The sequence below is a fragment of the Pangasianodon hypophthalmus genome, chromosome 12, assembly GCF_027358585.1.
Source record: "Pangasianodon hypophthalmus isolate fPanHyp1 chromosome 12, fPanHyp1.pri, whole genome shotgun sequence".
Lineage (NCBI taxonomy): Eukaryota > Metazoa > Chordata > Actinopteri > Siluriformes > Pangasiidae > Pangasianodon > Pangasianodon hypophthalmus.
Genome location: NC_069721.1, coordinates 14,396,300 through 14,420,147, shown reverse-complemented (window position 1 = coordinate 14,420,147; position 23,848 = coordinate 14,396,300). Strand labels below are relative to the sequence as shown.

The following is a 23,848-nucleotide window of genomic DNA, read 5'->3' as shown; positions in this document are numbered from 1 at the left end:
CACCCCTATGGTGCACTCCTGCCCCCTTTCAAACTGTATATATATATCTTGATTAATATATTCATATTAATTATGATGAACCTATCATGTATGTTTATGTAAAAAAATAAAAAGTATTTTTTTTATTATGTAACATACAAAAACACTATAAACATGTATAAACAGTTTAACAAATAAAATGACTAGGGGGAATAAACATTATTACACAAAGACATGAAAAAAGTACACTCCCTTATGAGGGCAAGACTGATTCAAGATAGTGCCTCACTTCCTTTTTAAAAGCAACTGAAAAGCATGGTTTCTTCAACATTTTAGTGAAAATAGTCTGAACGCACGCCTTTACGCATCATCATGACTTTGCGGGCTTGGATGAAGTCTCGCGAGATGTCGCGTGATTTCCCTTCCAGCTCCACCAACCAACCCTCTCTCTCTCTCTCTCTCTCACTCTCTCACACTCTCTCTCTTTCTGGCGCCCTCCCTTTCTGTCTGAACACATGAAATTCAGAGGATCTCCTCCTGAAACGCGAACACAGCGGTCAGAGAAGCGCTCGGCGACACCCCCTCCCCGCACAACATGGCTACAATTGTCACCTCCACCAGGTTTACGGAAGATTACCAGCTTTACGAGGAGCTCGGGAAGTAAGTGGCTCGGGTACTTTCTGTGCCTTCGGCGCAACTTAACTCCCCTGTACGTGTAATCCCATTGTTTTAGCTAGACGCTGACAGGCGAGGAAACGACTCGGAACTACTCGTGAAGCTCGGTGGAAGCGCAGCACGTTGCTCTCCAGGTTCAAGCCGTGGGAAAGGTTTGATCAGATAGCGGTGAACCCGGCAGCGTTTCGGCGTGTTTACGCCTTCGACTTACGGCTTACATTTGCTTGTGGTTGCTCACTTGGGTTTGGTGCACGTTAATGACAGCTAGGCTGTGATGAAACACTGTAACAGAGCCTCAGTGTGCCAGGAAGCTGTTTGATTTGTGCTACAGCAGTTGAGCTAGAAAAATAAACCTCTTCTCAGAGTGCGCGAGCGCCTGTTTAAATGCATGTCGGCTAGAGGTGGCACGATATGACATTTGCACGGTATGATCGCCTCGTCTAAAAATATCGCGGTATCCCGGTATCCTTGTATCAATCGACCATTTCAAACGCACAAGCCACCAAAGCCATTTTGGTGACACCAAACTGTAATACTGATCCCTTGCACAAGTCTCTTTGCCCATCTTTTTATGCGTTCTGTGTATTTATTGTCAGTTTTGCTCTGTCTTGTAGTTTGCATTTTATACAGCTGCGTTATGTTCGCCATGAGCCTGAAGATCCTGAAGATTTCATGGCATGGCGGTGTATATGAGTTATATCGAGGAATGACAATAAAAAACGCACTTAGCTTGACCTGATTTTTATATATTAAAAAAATAACAAAAACAAAATGCACCGTGTTCCAGAGAGTAAATAGGTTGACCAGGCTTTTCCGACGTGCAAATGGCACGACTGCAGTGGAGTAGGAAACTTGCTTGGGTGATGAACAGGTAGATAGTAATATGCATTTTAATATGTATTGCTAAAAAGTCAGAGGTAAGGTTGCCATCCAGTAGGCTACTAGTAGGCGAGTAGTTAAGTTAGCGTCCTAATTATTTAGAGCATTTACAACCCACTTCTCATTATCTTTATGTAATTTATTTGTTTATTTATTTTGCTTTTATAGTGGGCTTTAAAAAGCTACTTACGCAAACGGTGATGCCTTTTTAGGAATTCATTAATTCGTACATTTATGATATCATGTATGTGTCAGACAATTCATTTCACATATCAGCATTAAGGATGGAAACATTTTCATCTCATCTACAGTTCAGTTATTTGATCAGAAGCTATCTAGTCATGACACCTGTTTTCAGTGACTGAATCTCTCCTGCATGTGTCTGTACACTCAGAAAAAAGGAGGTTCTTTGTAAAGGTTGCTGAAAGGATGTAGTTTTAAACCCTTTCTGACAGGAAACACTGATGTGGGCTTCTACTATGAACATTTTCTCTAGATTTCCTCTAGATTTGGACAAACAGAGAAACATGAAAGGTCCTATATTTTACTTTTTTTTAAAGAGAGTAGGCATTTCAAAATTTTTGCAATGGCTCATGGTTGTTCTCAAAATAATGAGAGAAGTCTCAAAATGGTCTTGGTAACTTGTCAGATAAATTCTGCATTATACAGTTTTCTGCTTAATCTACGATATAATTAATTTTATTAGTTACATCTCACTTTTTGGATGAGCAGATGATGTCTCTTTGTGATATCTTGTATGTATCTGACAGTCGTACCCACTGCACAGCTCTTTGTATAAATAGTAGTAGAGTTGAGTGGCTTCCCATCCTGCATTTGTCATGGTCCTGCCTCTATGTGACACATGATTGACAGCCATTCTGTGCATTGCATCAGTACCATTCAGCATGCTGCATGTGTGATATCACATTGTCCTTTTTTTTTTCCCAGGGGTGCCTTTTCCGTGGTGCGCAGATGTGTGAAGAAGTCTACAGGCCAGGAATATGCTGCTAAAATAATCAACACGAAGAAATTGACAGCCAGAGGTAAGGTTCGACGGTGGCCCTCTCGGCGTAAACTCGAGTGACGTCATCTGGCTACGGCATGCTAGTAAAGCTTCTTTTCTTTTTTACTTCTGTGAGCGAGGGGAGGCAGAAGATCTGGCATGTTGGCCGTCTCCTGGGATTACATGTCATTAATAAAAGAGCGTGCTCTTTAGAAAGAGGCCGTCTGACTGCCTTCTGTGCAGCTCCAGGTGTTGTAGGGCACACAGCAGTGCTGCGGTACGTGTTTGACAGGGAGACACAAGTTCCAGTTCCAGCCAGGTCATGGTTTTCTGGGGCAACAAATGGAATGCGGAGTGAAATAAACGAGTAGCGTGGTGACGGTGATATTTGATTCCTGAAAGTGTGCTGTGTGAGTGAGTGAGTGAGTGAGTGTCACGTGGAAATACGCCGTGCGCGTTCTATGCCTGCTTTGTGTGCCTGAGTGTTTCTAAATAATGTGTGTTGGTGCAAAAGTTTTATTTCAGAAACAGTCTGATTTTGATTGCTGTAGCACAAAAAGGAGGTGAGAGAAAGCAAGCTATTTGGGGATGGAGGTTTATTCCCTAGACATAAGCTCATGCTTATTAATAAAGAAATAAGAGATAAAGTTTACTTCAAGTGCTTGGAGGAAGTGTTAGTGGTCAGTGCTGTTGCGTTCACACACTGTTGATGTGCGAGGATATAAAAATACCTAACTAAGTACATTATAACGCATTCATCAATTTGACAAGCTTGAAGCAACTGGGAGAACTTTTCAGTTCTTAGGGTAACGTTTTACATACTGATTAATAAAGGCTTGTTCAGCCGGTTACAGACCTAAATCATATTTCATAATCAAATTATTCTGAAATGAGAAATAAGTTGTTGTACCATGGCCTCTCAAGACCTTTTTGCTTGTGCCTCAGCGCTTTTGGACGTGTACATTAAATATTTTGGCAGTGGGTAAGGAAGTACCTACCTCTTAAATACCCTTTCACTCTTATTCATTCTGCCAAACAGGAATTTTTCATTCAGTTAATGGGAAAAGTGGCTCACCGTACGGAGTGTAAGTGCCTCATCTGGGACTCGGCCTCTGTCTTTGATGAGCTGCTTTTCTCCGGCAGTCGGACCAATTAAGGGCTGCTACGGAGGACCGTACTGCAGCCGCACTATTAGCTGAGCAAGAGGGCATGACTGAAAGCCCTGACTGGTCGTATGGGAAAACGACATTTCAGCCAGGGACCATTCCATAGCATTCTGCTCGGTTATCTAGTGCCTATCTGACATGGTTTGAATGTCCTTTTTTTCCTGCATACCCACTTTCTGTGATTTTTATGTGGTTAGTGCTTATGTGAAAAGTGGATCAATGCTCTGAATACTCTCTAGTCCCTAAAAATAGTTATTTGTGCAATGCTTCCCCCCCTTCCTCTGCTCCTCTTTTTCATCCTCAGACACTGAAGGATTTAGCTGAAAGATGTCGTGTGGAACTGTAATGACCCAGTGATTGGATGGGTTGACCTAGAGCTTGTTGCAGTAGCTAGGCAACCGTTTTCCTAGAGCCGTTTTTGATTGGCTGGCATAGACAAGGAAGACAAGACTAGCTGAGCGGGGGACGGGTAGCTGGAGACCAGGAGCAGTGGGGGGAAGATATGCACTGCAGGTTTGTAGACCCATTTATTCATAGTAAGTATGCAGTTGTGTACAGAGATGCATTTCCATTTGAATGTGGTTCTGTGCCCTTTAACAGTTGTCCTGGGTGTAAGAAAAGATTCCTGTGACTTAATTGTTTTATGCCCTTGTAATTGAACCATCTGTCTGTGTGTCCCACTCTGCCCTGTTCATTATCTTTGCTGGTGCATGAGTGTAAATGGTTAGCTACAGGATCTGCCTTAAGATGTCCTATGCGTGCTGTTTAAATGAACCATTTCCGGCTCTTCTCACACTTCAGAGATGGTGCTACAGTATACACTGATCAGCCATAATGTTAAAACCACTTACAGGTGAAGTGAATAACATTGATTATCTTGTTACAATGGCACTTGTCAAGGGGTGGGATATATTAGGCAGCAAGCGAACAGTCATTTCTCCAAGTTGAGATGTTGGAAGTAGGAAAAATGGGCAAGTGTAAGGATCTGAGTGACTTTGTCAAGGGCCAAATTGTGATGGCTAGACAACTGGGTCAGAGCATCTCCAAAATGGCAGGCCATGTGGGGTGTTCCTGGTATACAGTGGTTAGTACCTACCAAAAGTGGTTCAAGGAGAAGAACTGGTGACAGGATGATGGGCTCCCAAGGCTCACTGATGCGCATGGGGAGTGAAGGCTAGCCCGTCTGGTCTGATCCCACAGAAGAGCTACTGTAGCACAAATTGCTGAAAAACTTAGTGCTGAATGTGATAGAAAGGTGTCAGAACACACAGTGCAGTGCACATGGGGCTGCGTAGCTGCAGACCGGTCAGATTGCCCATGCTGACCCCTGTTCACTGCCAAAAGTGCCTACATTGGACATATGAGCATCAGAGCTGGTCCATGGAGCAATGAAAGAAGGTGGCCTGGTCTGATGAATTACGTTTTCTTTTACATCATGTCGACAGTGGGGTGCGTGTGCATCGCTTACCTGGGGAAGAGATGGCACCAGGATGCACTATGGGAAGAAGGCAAGCCAGTGGAGGCAGTGTGATGCTCTGGGCAATGTTCTGCTGGGAAACCTTGGGTCCTGGCATTCATGTGGATGTGACTTTGACATGTACCACCTACCTAAACATAGTTACAGAACAAGTACTCCCCTTCATGGCAACGGTATTCCCTAATGGCACTGACCTCTTTCAGCAGGATAATGCGCCCTGCCACGCTGCAAAAATTGTTCAGGAATGGTTTGAGGAACATGACAAAGAGTTCAAGGTGTTGACTTGGCCTCCAAATTCCAAGTTTGGAATATATATATATATATATATATATATATATATATATATATATATATATATATATATATATATGTGTGTGTGTGTGTATTTATATGTATGATTGATTGAGTGACTCTCATTTCTTTCAGTGTAATTTAAAAACACTGGTTTGTTCATTATTTTACATTATTTCTTTGAAATACTATTTTCTGGCTCTTTTTGCTCTTTCATATATGTCCATCCCACCCTCTATCTATTTGTGTAAGGATCGCTGTGTATTGAGGTTAATCCACTTATTTAATTGTGTCTGACTAAGACTCTGGGTATCCCAAAGAACAGTCTCTTGTTTTGCACTTGTTTTTTGTCTTTCCTACAAGATGTGTAAATCACTGAAATGAAATGAAAGATGGAGGTGGTTAAAGGAGGTCCTGTGTAATGTAAAGGGAGTCCCAGTCACATAACATAGGCCTCGTAGCATTATTGATCTATAACTTATCCTGTTTCAGTCCAGGTCTTGCAGAAATAACGCTGCACGTCTGTAGAGAGAATGATGTAAATGTATATATTATGCACACACATTCATACCACTGTTTCTTCTGATTTCAGTGGTTGCTTTGGTTGCTTTAGTGATATTTCAGTGATATTTCTGTTTATGTAGTGAGAGTAGAGGTAGCAGTAGTTTTTTTTTTTTTTTTTTTTTTTTTTTTTAAACTGGATGTTCTTTGGTATCCAGACATCTGTCAGTAAGCAAATATTAAGTTTGATAGCTTAAACTCAGTTTCATTTTTGGGCACTTGGTATGCCACAGTTGGTACAGTTTTTGTAGATATCCTCCACCAAATCCACTCACCATGCTTTTCCAGGCCTCTTTATTAAGTTAACTCTTTTCTGCAACCTTTGCTGTGCTTCAGTAGTGCAGCTAGTTTCACTACACTAAGCCAATTTGTGCAACACGGAGGCAGATCAAACCAACGCAGACATTTCTGTATGCACGAGACCCATTCAAGACTGAATGTTTTCGATATCGTCATTAGCTTGTGTTTTGCTTGTTTAGAAAACCACCAAGGCATCTTGTAGTGCTTTGTACTGGGCAGTGCACTATTGCATGGGACAGCAGTTACAAATCTGTGACCCCTCATTTTGACATTATTTCCATTTTCTAAGTGATTTGTGCTGTAACTAAGTACAATAAGTAACTAAGCAACCCATGCTGCATTTGGGTACTATTTAGTCACCAAGAGGACCATACAGAGACATATGGGTGGAGCTAGAAATAGTGCACACCAATATTTGGCTGACATGTGGTCTAATGGACTGGACTATACAGCAGTCCTCAGTAGTAATGGGAGAACATTGAGTGCAATAGAAACATAAAACAAAATACTAATTTAAGCCCGAGTTATGATTCCTTCTGAACAAGCTCCTGTGTGTTCGAAAGGACAGACCATGCCACTTTAAAAAAAAAAAAAGTCTTCTCTGCAGCAATTTGCCAGTAGAAATGTGTGAATGAATGAAGGGGCTGAAACCAGCTCCTCCATTCCTGCTACAGTTGTTAATGTTTACTGCTAACACTAGCATTGTGTGGGTTCTCTGGAACCTCTAGAGAACTCCTCCTACTTTCGTGAGTAGCTTTATGCAGTGGGAAACAGTGAATAACCATACTGAACCTTCAGTTTGCATGATTAGTTCTTTATCATATTCACAGCATGGATTAGAGAGTCTCTTCAGTTAGCTACCTGCTTTTGTTCCCTCTCATTTGCTGGTATAGAGTATCAAAAAAGGGTGCTAATAAGACCAGACTACAGACAGACTACATGTCCTATTGGTGAGAAAGTGGAATGATTCTATGCCAGTTTTTGAGGAGTGTTGTTTTTTTGAAATGGGCACTACACTCATTTCCAATGTGGCTCTTTTAAATACTTTGTTCTGGGTGACTCCATTCTGTGCCTTTTTTGTGAAATTTGAATCGATTGCATCTTTCTTCTCCACCCTTCCTTCCCAGGTTCTCTCTCTCTCTCTCTCTCTCTTTCCCAAACTGCAGACCCTCTCTTACGCATTAGTTATCCTGTGTAATGATACCTAGGTTAAAATCAAGATATAAGCTGGAATTTGCCAAATGAAATTGAATTTGCTTAGTTTTCTGACTGCAGCACTTAAATAAGTGTACAGGTAGCGGATGGTGGGTCTAAGCCTGGGGAAGGCAGAGCTGTGCAATTACGCACCTGAGTGAGAGTAGGGAGGTGGGAATCGCTGATTGTCACAAACGCACAAAGCGATTGTCACAAACGCACAAAGTGGGGATATGATGGTTGATCCTGTATACCTGTTGTAATTCTTCTTAAGGTTTTGGTTTTGTCCAAACACCTTCACGTGAGAAAACAAGGTATTACACATCATCCACACAGAATGCAATGAAACGAAGTGAAGAACTGAAAATAAAACAGAGAACAGTGGTTTTTCTGTTGCAGTGTCCACACTGGTTGCATGTGATGAGCGCACAGCATGACGTTGCACAGCACCTGAAAAAACGCACACTGTCTCTCTTTCAGTAACTTTTCTTCTCTTAAATCTTTTCTTAACTGTAATGGCTAGTGCCAGTATCATTAGCGTAAATAATCACTTTTAATGACACTCAGTGCCAGTTATTAGAACATACAGATGTCTGGCAAAGGTAGACAATAAATGAATTATAAAAGTATTTAATTATAAATGTGTTGTAAACAATGTGGCAAGAAAAGATGCATTTCATTCAGAAATAGAAATCCGTTCAACTGCACAATTGCGTCACTCCACAATGTTGTCTTTGGATCATGCATTGGTCTGTGGTGATTTTTAAATATGGAACAGGTTTGGATAAATTATTGCATGATTTCAGAATTGTTGGACTTGCTTGAGCCATGTGTGAAGGAGATGTTAATGCTGATCAAACAATGCAAAACACGCTAGTTCTTTTTATTGTAACACTGAAATGCGCTATTTATTTTAAAACCCAGTAATGATGAAGTAGCGTTCATCCAATGCTAGAGTGGTTTGCAAAACAGCAAACTTCAGTTTCTTTTTTTTTTCCTTCAATTGCTTTGACTTTTTATACTTTTCTGTATGTTTTAAATGAGATTGGATTTAAATATGAATATAAATGTGATCTTTTGTTTTGTTACTTGCTGAAATATCAGTTGGTTTCAGTCACTGCTGGTTTATACACAGTTTCATAACATTATACTGTGATTATATAATGATCATTTTACAGTGATCATTTTAAGCTCTAAATTTTTTCCCCATGCCACCCACTGCTAGCACACAATGAGAGATGGCAAGTGAAACAGATGGATGTGCAAAGCAAGAAACATAAGCTGGCCTTCGCAGAGCAGTTTTGAATGGAATGACTAAGGAAACAGACGTTTTATCGGTTTAAAATATTGACATCTGTCATGCATATAACTGTGCTTTAATCAGGTGGTGAAGATATAGGCTACAATAAGATGAAAATGGCAGATTATAATGCAGGATAATATTAGCCCTGATTCAATTTTAATGAAATGGAGTGAAGTTCACTTTGTGTTTTGACCAACTGTTACGTAACTGTGGTCAGAGAATGACAGTAAGACAAACCCATGCACGATTTCAGCGCTCTGTTTACAGAAAAAGTGAGCAGGAATGTTAAGGTAAGACTAGAATTTCATATCCATAAATCATGTTGACAATATTTTTCTCCTCTTATCTGCACGGTTCAGGATACACATGAACTTTGTTTGGAGGCTCTCTGGGCGCCAGTGAGTCATTGGCTACTCTTAAGACCCGCCTAAGGACAGGCTTCATACGCATGCAAGTATACGTACACGTACACAAGCCCTGACATGCAGATGGGACTGATAGAGTTCTGCCTAAACACACTGTCAGATTAAGTGGAGGTGCAGGTTTAGTTCGTGTGCCGTCTCAGCTGAGTAGGAGATGAATAATCATCACACTTCTTACTTGAGTTAAAATAAATAATTTAGCTGCACATGCAGCAGGCAGGACTTTATGACTGAACCTTTATGGCTCCAGCGTAAGTGTTTGTCATGCCTAATTCTCACATGCATGACACACCCTCCCTCAACACTTCAGGCTCTTCTGTATAAATATTGGACCAGCTCTCTGTTGTGTTATTTGACGTTGGCCTTTCTGTTTAACTGTGTGTGTGTGTGTGTGTGTGTGTGTGTGTGTGTGTGTGTGTTGTCTACAGGGCTGTATAAATCACCCCAGGCTTCCAGTAACACTTAGTAAACACTTTGGCCCATCGCTCAACGCACGCTGGGCTCTGATGTTTATGAAATGTCAGCTAATACAGCGCTCTCCTGGCCCAGGCACAGCTTCTTTGTCTTTCTCTCTCTCCTTTTTTTTTCTTTGTCCCTTTTTTTCTTATTTTTTCTCCAGCCATTACTCTTACCTTGTTGTTTTCCTTCTGTTTCTCTTTATCTGGTTTTCTTTTTCCACCCTCCTCACTATATCTTGTCTCACTATCATTTTCTCTTCTGATATGTTTATTTATCTTTCCTTTGTGATCTTTTCTTTTTTTTTTTTTTTTTTTTACGTAGAACTTATACATATTCTTATCCAGGCCATTGGATATAAAGTGTTCTTTGCTCTTTCTTTTTGTGTTCTTTTTTATCTTTGTTCTCTTTTGATGTGGTTGGGTGTGGCGGGGTGGAATGGTGTGGTTGATGCAGAATGGGCAGTTTACTGCGGATACACACGCACACACCCCAAACACACTGCTTTAGAAATATGCAGGATTGTTATATTTGCCCTGCTGGACTGAACTATAACGGCACACAGGGCTTGATGAGTCTAATGCGGCTTTGCTCTGTTAAAATTTTCAGGATTATCGCTTATATTTTTCTCGGATTCTCATGTTTATGGCTCTCATGCTGCAGTCACACAGTGTGTTTGCTCTGTCTTAAGCACTGCTAGCAGGCTTCTTGCTCACAGTTCACCTCCCCACAGAGCTGAGGAATAAGGCCAGTGTAACGTCCTTCGCCTCTGTGGCTTCCATCAGCTTTACTTACTGATTCCAGACTATGTGCTGCCTGCACACACAAACACAAACACAAGCACACATCTGAGACATGGGACAAAGCTCAGATCTTTCTGTCTTTCCTAAGGCTGAGTTATATTACACAACCTTTACCATAATTATAGCCGTGATTCACAGTTGGAACTGCGAGTGTGCAGGTCAGGTCTAGCTTGCAGAATTTTGGGGCCGATGTCTTGAACAAACACTTTAATTTCTTCCATCCAGATTGAGGTTCAGAGCAGACTGAGGGCGTCTGAGTCATTCACTCACTCACTCACTCACTCACTCACTCATTGAGTCACTCACTCATTTATGTAGGCAGTCATTTATTCCCTCACTCACTGACTCATTCATTTATCCACCCATTCATTCAGCCACTCTTTCATTTAGGCCCACATTGTCACCTACACTCATTCACTAATTCACTCACTCATTCAGTCACTCGTTTACTCATTGAGTGACTCAGTCAGTCATTTATTCACCCACTCACTCACTCACTCACTCACTGACTCATTTTCATTTAGCTTCCCATTCATTCGTTTATCCACCCATTCATTCAGTCACTCTTTCATTTATGCACACAGTGTCATCTACTCACTGACTCACTCATTAACACGCATTCACTCATTCAGTTCCTCATTCATTGTCATTCAGTCACTCATTTATCCGTTCATTCAGCTTTAGTAAATGTTTTATCCTGGTTAGGGTAACTGTGGATCTGAAGCCTATCCCAGGAGTACTGAGTGCACCGCAGCACTACATCCGCACTTCTTCACACCTAGAGGTAATTTGTAGTTGCACAATCATCCAACCAACGAACATGTTTTTGGGAGGTGGAGGGAAAAAAACTGTGTGAACACAGGGACAGGGAACACACAGACAGCAACACTTCCTGCTGTTCCTCCATGCAGCCCATGTATCAGAAATGTTTTATATGTTCAATCTGATCCTGGACAATGTCTGGTATATGTTCATCTACTACACAAATTTGTATGGATTCTGTCAGTAGGCAATTAAAAATCATTGCATTGAATCTCTTTTGAGGGATACAGTGATGTAAAGGTTCATCCTATGAGATCGGTGTTCCCACTGATGCTCTAACCATCCTTTGTTGGGAGTCCAGCAGAACATAATTAGCATCTTTGCTTCCGAGTGGGAGGGATGGAATTCCTCTCTCCTCTACTGATCAGAGCAGTGCTAGCCGTGTCGTGAGCTTGTATATACCGGATGAGGTTGGAGATATGATCAGCTGTCATGATCAGCTGTCAACAGATGCAGTGATACATGTGTTGAAGAAAGGAAGTAAATAGTGAGTGGAAATTACCAGTTGTCTGGAATTTAGTGTAAATGGGGTAAAAAGAACCAATCTGGTGAGACCTGAATGCTTGTTTTGCTATTGCCAGCCTGTTTGATTTAATCAGTTCAGCCTCTGCTAGTACAGCGGGTAATGTGTGATACCTGATCGTTAGTGTGTGAACCACAATTTCAGTTGTCATGAAGGTCTACAAAGCTGTGTACAAGACACAATACTCAGTCTTTTTGTAATCTGTTAGGATTGTAACACACACACACACACACACACACACACGCACACACATGCACACACATGCACGCACCCACACAGATCAAGGATAGGAAGCATGGAGAGTGTAATTTACTCCTTTCCCTGATGAGTATGTCCTGCCTTGTATTTGCAGCAACGCCTAATGACGTTGAGTGCTCAATATCCCAGGCTCAGGTTGATTGATAATTCAACGTTTCTATTGATCCCTTGTAAAGAACAGTTTAATGACTTAATCTGTGTGGTGGGGGAGCTGGAGGTTGGTGCTTTGACCACGGCTCGTGGAAGTGAAGGAAGGAGCTTCGCATTAACAGCTCATGCTGGGGGTTTCTCCAGTGATCTGCATTGCCACTGCCTCGGTTTTAGTTTCACTCAGCGGCTGTGGGTTGGAGTTTTAAAGTAGGATCGTGGGATATTCTGCTGCAGTGTTGGCGTGGCTGAGCCCTGCTGCTGGTGACAGGCTTTGTTAAGCAGAATTTTATCCTCTTTGGGTCTACTTGAAATGTTCCATAAGTGTGTTGGGGTGAGCCAGGTTGCCTTGTTAATACTGCAGCTTGTGTCTTTCTTTCTCTCTTCTCACACACCACATTTATGTGTGAACTTGCACTTCTATATTGCAACTTGCAATATATTGTTAAATGTCTAAGGAAGAGAAAAATATATTATTATTGCCGTTTTGTTTTTCCGTCTCTCATTAAATGTTTTCCATTAATTTTAATGGGTTAGTCATGTCAACCAGCAGCCACTTCAGAAACACAGGAGGGACAAGAGGCAAAGCACCTTCAGCTGACATGCTCTTGCAGGCAACAAAGGGCTCCTTAACGTATACTGTGCCTGAAGGCTTGACCTTTCTGTAGAATTATTATAATGTGCCAATCTCCCAACTGTTTGGGGATTTGGTCTCTGAAATCAAGCAACATCTTGTTGCTTGTTACAGAAAAAAAGAGGATGTGTGTATATTAGTGCAGGAACAATATGGAAAATTCATGATGATATAAACATCCAATCACAAAAACCACAAAAAAACAAGAATATTGCATAAAATAAAAAGGTAACATAGTTGTAGTTCCTTCTCATGTTTATCATGCTTTTCATCATAATACCATCTGATGTTTTTGGCAAAAATGAGTTAATGTTATAAATGTTATTTACATGCTATATTTTAGACATTTTTAAGTACTATGAAGAAAAGATAAGTTGATGACTAGCTACAATCCTTGACTTGAAATTGTAACAAGAGGACTTATGGTGCTGGGATATCGTCTTTAATTAACAAATGGGGAAAATAAATAAGCACAACAGCAATAACTGAAGTCAAAAGAACAGTCATTTTACAGGTAGCTGCGTAAGGAAGCTGTACATTTCTCATGACAAAGCAGGTAGCTCATACTTCCCAGTCAAAGGGTATTCCATACACTGCTGTACAGATGCTTCTGATTAGTTGTATATTGGAGTTTAATGCTATGATATGAATTTGCATTTCACTACAGACTCTCTGCGGCTCTTATAATGAAGTGTTTTTCTCTTATTATATGGTAATCCTTGATTTAATTTCCCTCTAAAACCCATTAGTTCTAAATTCATCTGTTCTCAGAGGAGGTGTATGTGCATTGCAACTGCTGTAATAGCTAATTAAGCATAGAGAATGATTTTCAAAATCATTTTAAAGTTCCGTCATGAGCAATGAAAATATAACTGCTCTAGCGGCTGTTCTGTAGCTTTTTCGTGGAACATCGTATTTTCTGAAGTGTTGGACATATGCTTCACAGCCGCTGCTTCTTGTAATTGTCAGAGTAGATTAGCTGGATTAGAAGCATCACACGCTGGTTTCCCCTGAAGACAAATGGAGGTTCATCACTCTTGCTGGGGGGAAAAAAAAATCAGGGGCAACCCTTTCAACATCATCCTAGTGTGCGTGCGCGCGTGTGCGTGTGTGTGTGCGTGTGTGCGCGAGTGTGTGTGCGCGTGCATGTTCAGTGACTCCCAGAAGGCCCCATCTCTCCAAATATATCCATAGCCATGTCTGAGGGGACACACATCTTCTCCCTTTGCTATTCTTAGGCCCACTTTCCTCTCTGGGTTCCGCAGTAGGTTCATTCCACTGTGGAAATGTCACATGTTCTTCTGTGCAAGGTTTACTAGCCTTTATAGTGATCCATAGATGTCAGTTTTACACATGCACAATCCCTTGATGTGCTTAACATCTCAACATGTACATGGCATTTCCATTCCAAAGGCATTTTTCTTTCTCTAACTGGCTGAGGGAAAAAGCCATTACTGCTTGCAGTTTAATTTTAGCAGGCGCTGTAATTGGTCAAAGTGTCATCATAATGTTATTATTGGGTTAGCTATTTCTAAGAATAAAATGATTAACGTTAACAAGAAAGTTTTATATAAGCGTTTATGCCACTTTGGGTTGTCTAAATTAATTAAACCATAGAAATGGCTTATGGCAATCTGTGAGCAAATATGTTCATTTGTACACTAGAGAAAACTGTCTCTGTGTCTGTCTCTGCATGACAGTTCAGTTAGATTAGTAAACATATTGGTCAGACTGGCCAAATGAGACAAGCATGTGAAAGTTTGCCAAAAATGCTGCCTACTTAAACAGCTGCTTCCTGAACGGAAAGAAGATTTTTTTTCGTGATGGTATCCACAATATCAAGATCATTAAGACTGCATTGATATTGCTGTATGCTACATACTTCATTTATATGTGTATTTATGATCAAGCGACGAAAGACCAAGCCAAATCTGTGTGACGTACTAAATTAGACATATTCTGTAAAAGCCAGGTAATATTTTTAACAAGCTGCGAATTTGCAGGGAACAAATGGTGCATGGTGGTTATCCAGCTAAAGCTGCGCCGTTATGCCACTTTTTCCACTCTCTGACGTCAGTTTTGTAACAAGAAAACCCATTAAACAAGAATTCCAGAGTGAGTGCAAGTACAAACCCCACAGGCTTTCAGCACCCCAGCTACACAGCTACAACCACACTACAACCATTCTTGCAGCAGAATTCCTAAGAAACATAGACTGTACATTACGCAACTGCATCATTAAAAGGTGTTTGTGTGGGAATGTGATGAATTTAAGAACAGTGACATTCTGTCTAATTGTATATTTATAAGACGAAGAGCTATTGTTGCATAGACAATATAATTTTGTGTATAATTTATTACTTGTATCCTGTATACTGTATCTGAGTGTGTGTGTAAGAGAAGATATAGAATCTGTAATTGATATAACGTGATGAATGAATGTTGCACTTTTAAATATATCATTTGACAAAGCTAAGGATCATGTGTGTGTGTGTGCATATTTTGTGTATACTTGTGCACATGCCTGTGTGTTTGCTCATGTTAGAGCTCGCCACACACTTGGGTGTCGCCTGTGCTCAGTGGTGCTTGTCTGCATGAGACAAGGCCTACGTGAAGCTGGGCAGGTAGCGCAAACACGGACACGTTTTTATTCCATGTTTTATTCATACGCTGAACACCACATCTTAATAAATAATTGGTATGTTGAAACATTGGAATTATAAGATTTTGCCAGAATGGAGTTAATGTTATTAATGTAATTGCATACCAATGTCAGATTTACACCAAGATATTGTATGAATATGAAATTGAAAAATATCTGTTTGAACCTTTTTCTCAAAACCGTACCAAGTAATATCATAAAATTAGAGCATGTTCAGATAGAAACGAATAATTCCAAAGGTAAGATGTATGAATACAATGCTGGGGTTTGGTAACAGGATCTGATTTGACCTATTTTATGATCTAAAGCACTGTTATATTTTATATCTCATCACACATCAGTTCACATAAATTGTCAACAGAAGCTCACAGAGAATTGACTAAGTATGGAGAGGATGTTTGTATTAGATTAGCGTCAGATATTGACCAACTTTATTGATACAGTTGTCTTCAAAATGGAAAAAGTGCGATCATGCACTCCTGCTAATCATGCTTAAGCAAGGAATGTAGTAAGGCAGAGATGCCTAACCCTGCTGTTACAGATCTACCGCCCTGTGTAGTTTAGTTTTAACGCCTGTAAGTACACCGATCAGCCATAACATTTAAAACTACTGACAGGTGAAGTGAATAGCGTTGATTGTCTCATTGCAATGGCACCTGTCAAGGGGTGGGATATATTAGGCAGCATGTGAACAGTAAGTTCTTGAAGCTGATGTGTTGGAAGCAGGAAAAATGGGCAAGCATAAGGATCTGAGTGACTTTGACAAGGGCCAAATTGTGATGGCTAGATGACTGGGTCAGAGCATCTCCAAAACGGCAGGTCTTGTGGGGTGTTCCCGGTATGCAGTGGTTAGTACCTACCAAAAGTGGTCCAAGGAAGGACAACTGGTGAACTGGCAACAGGGTCATGGCTCAGGGTCACAGCTTTCTGCATATGGGGCTGCATAGCCACAGTCTAGTCAGAGCGCCCTTGCTGACCACTGAATCATGTGGATGGCCAGGTGCGTGTGTGTCGCTTACCTGGAGAAGAGGTGGCTCCAGGATGCACAATGGAAAGAATGCAAGCTGGCGTAGGCGATGTTCTGCTGGGAAAATTTGGGTCCTGGCATTCATGTGGATGTTACTTTGACACGTACTACCTACCTAAACATTGTTGCAAACCAAGTACACCCCTTCATGGCAGCGGTATTCTGTAATGGCAATGGCCTCTTTCAGCAAGATAATGCGCCCTGCCACACTGCAAAAATTGTTCAGGAATGGTTTGAGGAACATGACAAAGAGTTCAAGATGTTGACTTGGCCTCCAAATTCCCAAAATCTCAATCCGATTGAGCATCTGTGGGATGTGCTGGACAAGCAAGTCCATGGAGGCCCCACTCATGACTTACAGGACTTAAAGGATCTGCTGCTAATGTCTTGGTGCCAAATATCACAGCACACCTTCAGAGGTCTTGTGGAGTCCATGCCTCGATGAGTCAGAGCAGTTTTGGCAGCACAAGGGGGAACTACACAATATTAGGCAGGCAGTTTTAATGTTATGACTGATCAGTGTAAGTGTTCAAGAGCATCACTAGCAAGAGAAGTAAAAGCTGCAGACAGATAGATATTTAAGGGCATAATTAGACTATGTTCAGACTTGCGGCCCAATTCCAGGTTACTGCCCAGTGAAAAAGGATTTAAAAATCTGAATTTTGTGGTGATTTTCAGTCGCACTTTTTAATGCAAGATATCGCACCAATCTGAGCAGGACACACTCGTAAACTGACCCATATAAGCTAAAGATGTCACTTTTTCGCCTAAATAAACCTCAACGCATAGAGGGCAAGATTACTCTTGTGAAATGCGAAGTGATCTCCATTAGCTTGTTTGTTTAGGTAGAATTACATTAAAATAGTGAAGTTAAATACGACAGGCTGTTTGCATAGAAAGGATCAGTGTAGTGATTATGGTTGTGACTATTTGACCACATGTCAGTCAGAATTTTATATACACTATACAGCCAAACATTTGTGGGCACCTGACCATCACATGCTTTTTGAACATCACTTTCCAGATTTAGTCCCCCATTTGCTGTTATCATAACCTCCGCTGTTCTGACAAGGCTTTCCACTAGGTTTCAGAGCATGAATGTAGGGATTTGTGCTCATTCAGCCGCAAGAGCATTAGTGATTAGAGGAGGCCTGGGGCACAGTCAGCGTTCCAGTTCATCCCAAAGGTGTTCAGTGGGGTTGTGGTCAGGGCTCTGAGTTCTTCCGCTCCTATCTTTGCAAGCCATGCCTTTATGAACCACGCTTTGTGCACAGGTGCAGTTGTCATGCTGGAACAGGTTTGGGCCTCTTAGTTCCAGTGAACAGAAATTGTAATGCTACAACATAAAAAGGCATCCTGTACGATTGTGTGCTTCCAACTTTTGTGGCCACAGTTTGGAGAAGAACCGCACATGGCTGTGATGGTCAGGTGTTCACAAACTTTTGGTGATGTAGTGTATTTTATATTGTATGAGTGAAGTGTGTCCTGTGAAAGCCATGTAAAAATTCACTGATCTGGTCTGCTGTCAGTCACATACCAGATCTATATTGGATTTCAGAACCACCATATAAAAGTGATCCACATGAAAGTGTCAGATTTAGTGTGACTTTCTGTTCACCCTGCCATGAAAAATACAGAACTGTGTCCTGTATGAGTTAAATGATCGGATTTGGTTCCCTTTTGCCTGCAGTATGAATGCAGCCATAGACACCCCTGCAATGTGGACAGTGCTATTGCTGTGTGTAGCAAGAAGTGCTGTGCTCAGATGCATTCATTTCCATTTATAATTCACCCATTTTCATGCAGCCTGACAAAAAAATTTTAAATGAAAGTTTTTTTTTTTGCACAGTTTCTGTTTATGGTGCACCCTGAATTCTCAAGCTCCTTAGATCTAATTGTGACACATTTCTCTACAAATCACATTAGGCATACTTGAACTGAACTAATATAATCAATATTTTGTAGTATTAAATTACGTGTTAAGCCTAACGATATTAGAGCTGCTAAATCAGACGTTGCCTAGTGATGGGCTCAATTATTAGTGGCTTCGAATGCTATTTGCTTTCAGTTTGAGATACAACCTCATGGACAGATATAAATAAAGAGAGATGGAGTGAAAGATAGACTGAGAGAGAGATGTCTTGATTAGTATGTGTGTGGAGTAAATGTGTTATGTCCTGACCATGGACAGAGAGGGACACTGTAATAACAGCAACATTAGGGAAAGAGCAGGATTGTCATAAACGTCTGACGGAGGCTTAACAGGGTGTGAAAGATGGCGTAGGCTACAGAGCAGTGCTGCAGGGGGGAAAAGGCCGTCTGAAAGCTTTTTAATGACGTGCTCCACATTTGCCCAATGCCCTAATATGCTCACTGAGAGCCTCTTTCTGATGAGCCATCGCTTTTGGACTGATAATCTGCTGCGAATTCTCTCCTCAGGGACTGCATGTGTGTATATGTGTGTATGTGTATGGCCTGATGGATTTACTTATGGGATGCATTGTTTGCTTCTGTGTCCATGTTGACTTGGTTGCCAGTCTTTCTTCACAGGGGTGCTTTTATGTTAAGGATTTCATTACCCAGAATTCACTTTACAGGCTCCAATCCAGTGATTTGAATTTGTGCAGCTACACTGTGCATATTGAACTCGTTCCCATGCTTGTTTGTGAACATGCGTCCGCATGTTTTCACTTTTTTAGCTAGTAGCGTTATCAGAGTGCCTGCAGGTCCTTTGATGCATTTCACAAATTTGGCATTTCTTGAATTTGACAGTCGACAGGCTCTGGCTGATCACAACTGGCTTAATTGCTACTGCAACATTTTATTTGTCATCTGTAAGCTTTGTCAGGCTGTTTATAGACTAAATGTTGGTGCCGTTTTTATTCCGTTCTCTGCAGCGCCTTTGCAGAACAGAGATCTTCATCCATCTGAAAGTGACCATGCACCATTCAGGGCCATGGTGTGAAACGAGCAGTTCCACTAATTCATTTCACCTCACTTGTGAATGTTGGAAAGCTAATGCAAATGGAACTTTGGATGGGCGGATGGGGAAAGCCTTTGTAGCTATTCTCCGTTTGTTTGGTGCCAAGGCTACGCTTACATAAAGTGGCCACGAGGGACTACAGCAGCCATGAGCTCCACCAAGAGCTGAACAAAAAGAACACCTATTCTCCACTCTTTCCTCTTGGCTGACCTTAGATTAGCCCACAAGATAAAACTAGTGCTAGATGGGGACAAATGAGTCCTTCAGGTCAGTCTTTGCTTTCTTTTTTTAATAGATAATAATTTTAATCTGTACTAGTTAAATATGGCCAGTAGTTACCAAGTCTCCGTAATTTTGAAGCTGATGCTAAAAGTTTTGTGTGTAATTTTGATTTCGTTTTCTTTCTGAATTGTACCCTTCAGGATAATTGGTGCAAGATAAAGTTTGTCAAGCACTCAAATAGCTCTTCAACCCTTTTATTATATGCATGACATTTTCTATGACTGGAAATGACAATTGAGCTGTTAAAGAACCAGCTAGGAGATCAGAGAGCAGCGAGAAAGGTGATAGGAGGATGGCAAGTGGGACACAGAAGAATAAGGCAGATAAGTCAGACCATGGACAACTGCAAAGCCTGCACAGGACTGATGACCCACCACAGATAAAGAGGAGCGGAGAGGATTGTGTGTGTGTGTTTGAGTGGATACAGTGACATTTACTAAGATTCTGTCTGGACGTTTTCCTCCCCCCCTTTTTTTTTCTTTTTTTTTTTTTTTTTTTAAAAAAAAAAAAAAAAAAAAACAGGGAAAGCTATCAGTGGCATCTTTCCTTTATACATCAGCACATCTATATGACTGACACCCACACACACATGTGAAACTCTGCACAGTCAGTGGCTCATACACACACACACACACACACACACACACACCTTTTTTTAAAAAAAAAAAAAAAAAAGCGAAAGCTATCAGTGGCATCTCTTTCCTTTATACATCAGCACATCTATATGACTGACACCCACACACACATGTGAAACTCCGCACAGACAGTGGCTCACACACACACACACTTGCTCCTCATGCCTGCATGTGGTCTGGTGAGTGGTGTGAGAGCTGAGCCCTGTGGGGATTTTGGTGTTGTGTTTTTTTTTTTTTTTTTTTTTTATAGCATGAGGCTATGTGACCTCCCCCTTGGCCTCTGAGGTAAATCTCTCCCAGAATACTGAGTGAGAGATGGAGAAAGTGAGTGAGTCAGACAGACTTTAGCTGAACTGTAACAGACCCAAGTTAATTAATCCCTCCCGTTTTGCGCTACCGTTAAGCTACAAGCTCCACTTCAGTGGCCTTGTAGGTGCTGATAAATCATCATAGAAAAACATGCACTAATATAGGCAGGCTGTGTAAAGTCAAAAAGGTCTACATCACGCAAACCCTCTGACTTCCTCCTTTATACGTGATTACATGATTTGTATTTGACTGTTTGAATGGTTGAAGAAAGTAAATTTATAATGGAGATTTGAAATCTAAAAATAATAAATCATAGTTCGTGTATCTTAGCGAAAATATCTTTGCTCGAACAAAAGCATCCTCAAAAGGGGTGTTATAAAAGCCTTGCCTTGCCAAAAAAATATGTTGTTAAGCAACCATTCATTTATTATGTAATAATAACATTCCTTTATTCACTCATCTTCAGTAGTCGCTTAATCAGGGTCATGGTGGATCTGGAGTCTGTCCCAGGAACACTGAGCGTGAGGTGGGAGTACACCTCACGAGACACCAGTGAGACACCAGTCCATTGCTAGGCACCATGCACACACACATTCACACACTCGTTCATACCTAGTGGCATGTTTTTTGGGAGGTGGGAGGAAACCTGAGAACCTGGAGGAAATCCACGTCGATACGGGATGAACATGTGAAACTCCGCACAGACAGTAGCTCAGAATCGAACCTCCATGAAACACCCTCAATATTAATATCTTGTTATGAAATATAAGCATGCATGTATTATCTAATATTCAAGATTCTGCCCTATTAGGTCCCTATTTAAATGTAAGCAAATTTGTGATATTGACCATGTTAACTGCTTTGTACAAAAGGTCAGATGTTCCTCATGCCTAATCTCTTCTATTGAAGCATCTAAAATGGATCAAGGCACAAACTTGTGGACAAATACTAACAAACTGTAAATATTTCAAAGATTTTACTTTTCGCTCGAGCTGTTGTCAGTAATATAATTTGTAATGAAAGCTGTTGTATTAAATTAGAAAAGAATGCAAATTAGAAGCATTTCCACTAGTGGTCTCTGACTTTTGGACCCCACTGTGTATACATAAAGAAAGTGTACTGTGACTTTATTTATCATGATATCAATATTATAGCATCATATCGGCCAGCCCTGTGTGTAAGCTCACACGTTGCTCTTATTCATTAATGCTAGGTCAGAGTGTAACTATGCCTATGCGTTGCACACGTAATATGACGTACATAGTCAGTGTAACACAAAACGTTTGATTTGTGTGACCTTTGAAGAAGACAGGCAATTACTTTACGTATGACTAAATTAGTAGCTGCAATCATGGCACGTTTTTCTGATGTATTTATAGGCCCTACGGATCTACACATCCAGCCTGATATCACACCATGTCCATCCGTTCAGCGTGCTCTGGTGATGTGGTGAAGAGTCCGTTGAGGTGGTAGTACTGAAATGCGTGTCCGTGGTGACCATTGGGCCAATGCAGTGCCAGGCTGAGTGTAAAGGAATAAGATGACTGTTGACAAGACTGAATGCTTTTTAGCTATTTTTTTTTTTCACGATATGTAATAAAAGCTTATAGTTTCTTGTTTTATGGATGGAGATTCAGGCAGGACTGCACCAAAATGCTCTGCAAGCCTGTGTGTTCAACTTTCCCTGCTGCTGGCTGCGGCAGATTTGTTGATTGCAACAAAAACGTGAGGGCTTCACATTTGTGGGCTAGTAATTGAGCAAGAAATCCCCAAGCCTCAGCACAATCAAGCTAAACATTGGCCTTATACAGACATACACACACATGCGCGTGCACACACACACACGCACACACATGGATGGATGAATAGAGTAGTGGTTGAATGAATATTTAATGTGTTAAATAAGTGAGCGCTCTTTCTGGGAATTGAAGTCCCTTTGATGGATATCCACTTTCCATCTCTCTGACTTTCTGTTCCCATAAAACACACAGTACTTACGTATACGTATACACATTACATATACCTGTGTGGTCCCTTACAGGTGTCTGGATTTATAGATCTTTGTTGATACTGTGTGTGTGTGTGTGTGTGTGTGTTTTCTCTCCCTCCTCATCTGCCTTCTGTCTCTCTCTCTCTCTCTCTCTCTCTCTGTCTCTCTCTCTCTCAGGCATCCTAATGAAGGCATTATCTTGACAAGTCACGGAACACGAAGCGGCTGTAATTTCGGCTTTATCACAGTGTTTGTGGTTCTGTGAACGTCCTCATCAGCTCCAATGAAAGCGGAATGCGTAGCCAAGCTTTATTATTTATTATTCTGTGGAGATGGAGGAGGAAAGATCGCTAAGCGTTTATGGCTTTTAGCTATTGTGGTGGTCCCTGAAGAGATGAATGTGAGGTTCTGTTGAGAAAGCCTGCAACCGATTCTTTCAAGCTGTCTTTAATGTTAGTTCACAGGTTTTGTATTTTCTTGGTATTTTTTAGTGCCAAGGAGCATTGGCAAGGCTGGAAATTCTGGGCCACATGTGCAGAGCTTACACCAGGCCTTCCCAGCTTAAAGCTTAATCCCACTCTAACAATCTCTGCTTTAGGACATGTTCAGCTGTCACTGTCTAGCTCTGAATCACTCCACCCTGAAACACATTCAGTAGATTTATATTGAAATATCTGTGATGTGCTTAGAGCGATTATGTTGCTAATTTGTTGGTTGGTGCTGTATTTCTGTTATTCCTGTGAGAAGTTAACGGCTGTCTGTCACTCTTATGTCATGGCATAAGAAACATTGCTAACACAGTTACAACAGCATTTAACAGGAGACAAATGATCCAGAATCTCAAACATATATGATAGTGGTTAGATTTGGTGGTTTGCTCCTAAAAACAAAAGAGCAAGAGGTACTTTTCTCACTCGACATTTTCCAGTGACGTTCAGTGTCACGTTAATGATCAAACCAATGTAGAAGTAGTGGAGATAACAAGGCGGAACTCATAGTTCCATAATGCATTGCAGCTATAAGACAGACTTGGCTGGGCTAGTTAGATAAGTTGCTGAAAGTTGCTG

The 23,848-nt window shown here is 41.0% G+C and overlaps 1 protein-coding gene across 16 annotated transcripts in view; it reads left to right on the top strand.

Annotated features, from left to right (window-relative positions):
* The first annotated feature begins 421 nt into the window (after nt 1-421).
* Nucleotides 422-23,848, top strand: part of camk2g1 (calcium/calmodulin-dependent protein kinase (CaM kinase) II gamma 1) — a 60,912-nt gene continuing 37,485 nt past the window's right edge. For 8 of the 16 annotated variants that reach the window (XM_026915413.3, XM_026915409.3, XM_026915414.3 and 5 more), the window contains exons 1-2: nt 424-639; nt 2,482-2,576. In XM_026915413.3, the coding sequence (XP_026771214.1) occupies nt 575-639; nt 2,482-2,576 (160 nt within the window). In that variant the 5' untranslated portion in view covers nt 424-574. Of the gene's footprint in view, nt 640-2,481; nt 2,577-23,848 lie in introns of all 16 variants that reach the window. The other 8 variants (XM_026915408.3, XM_026915407.3, XM_026915401.3 and 5 more) reach the window with 3 other exon arrangements.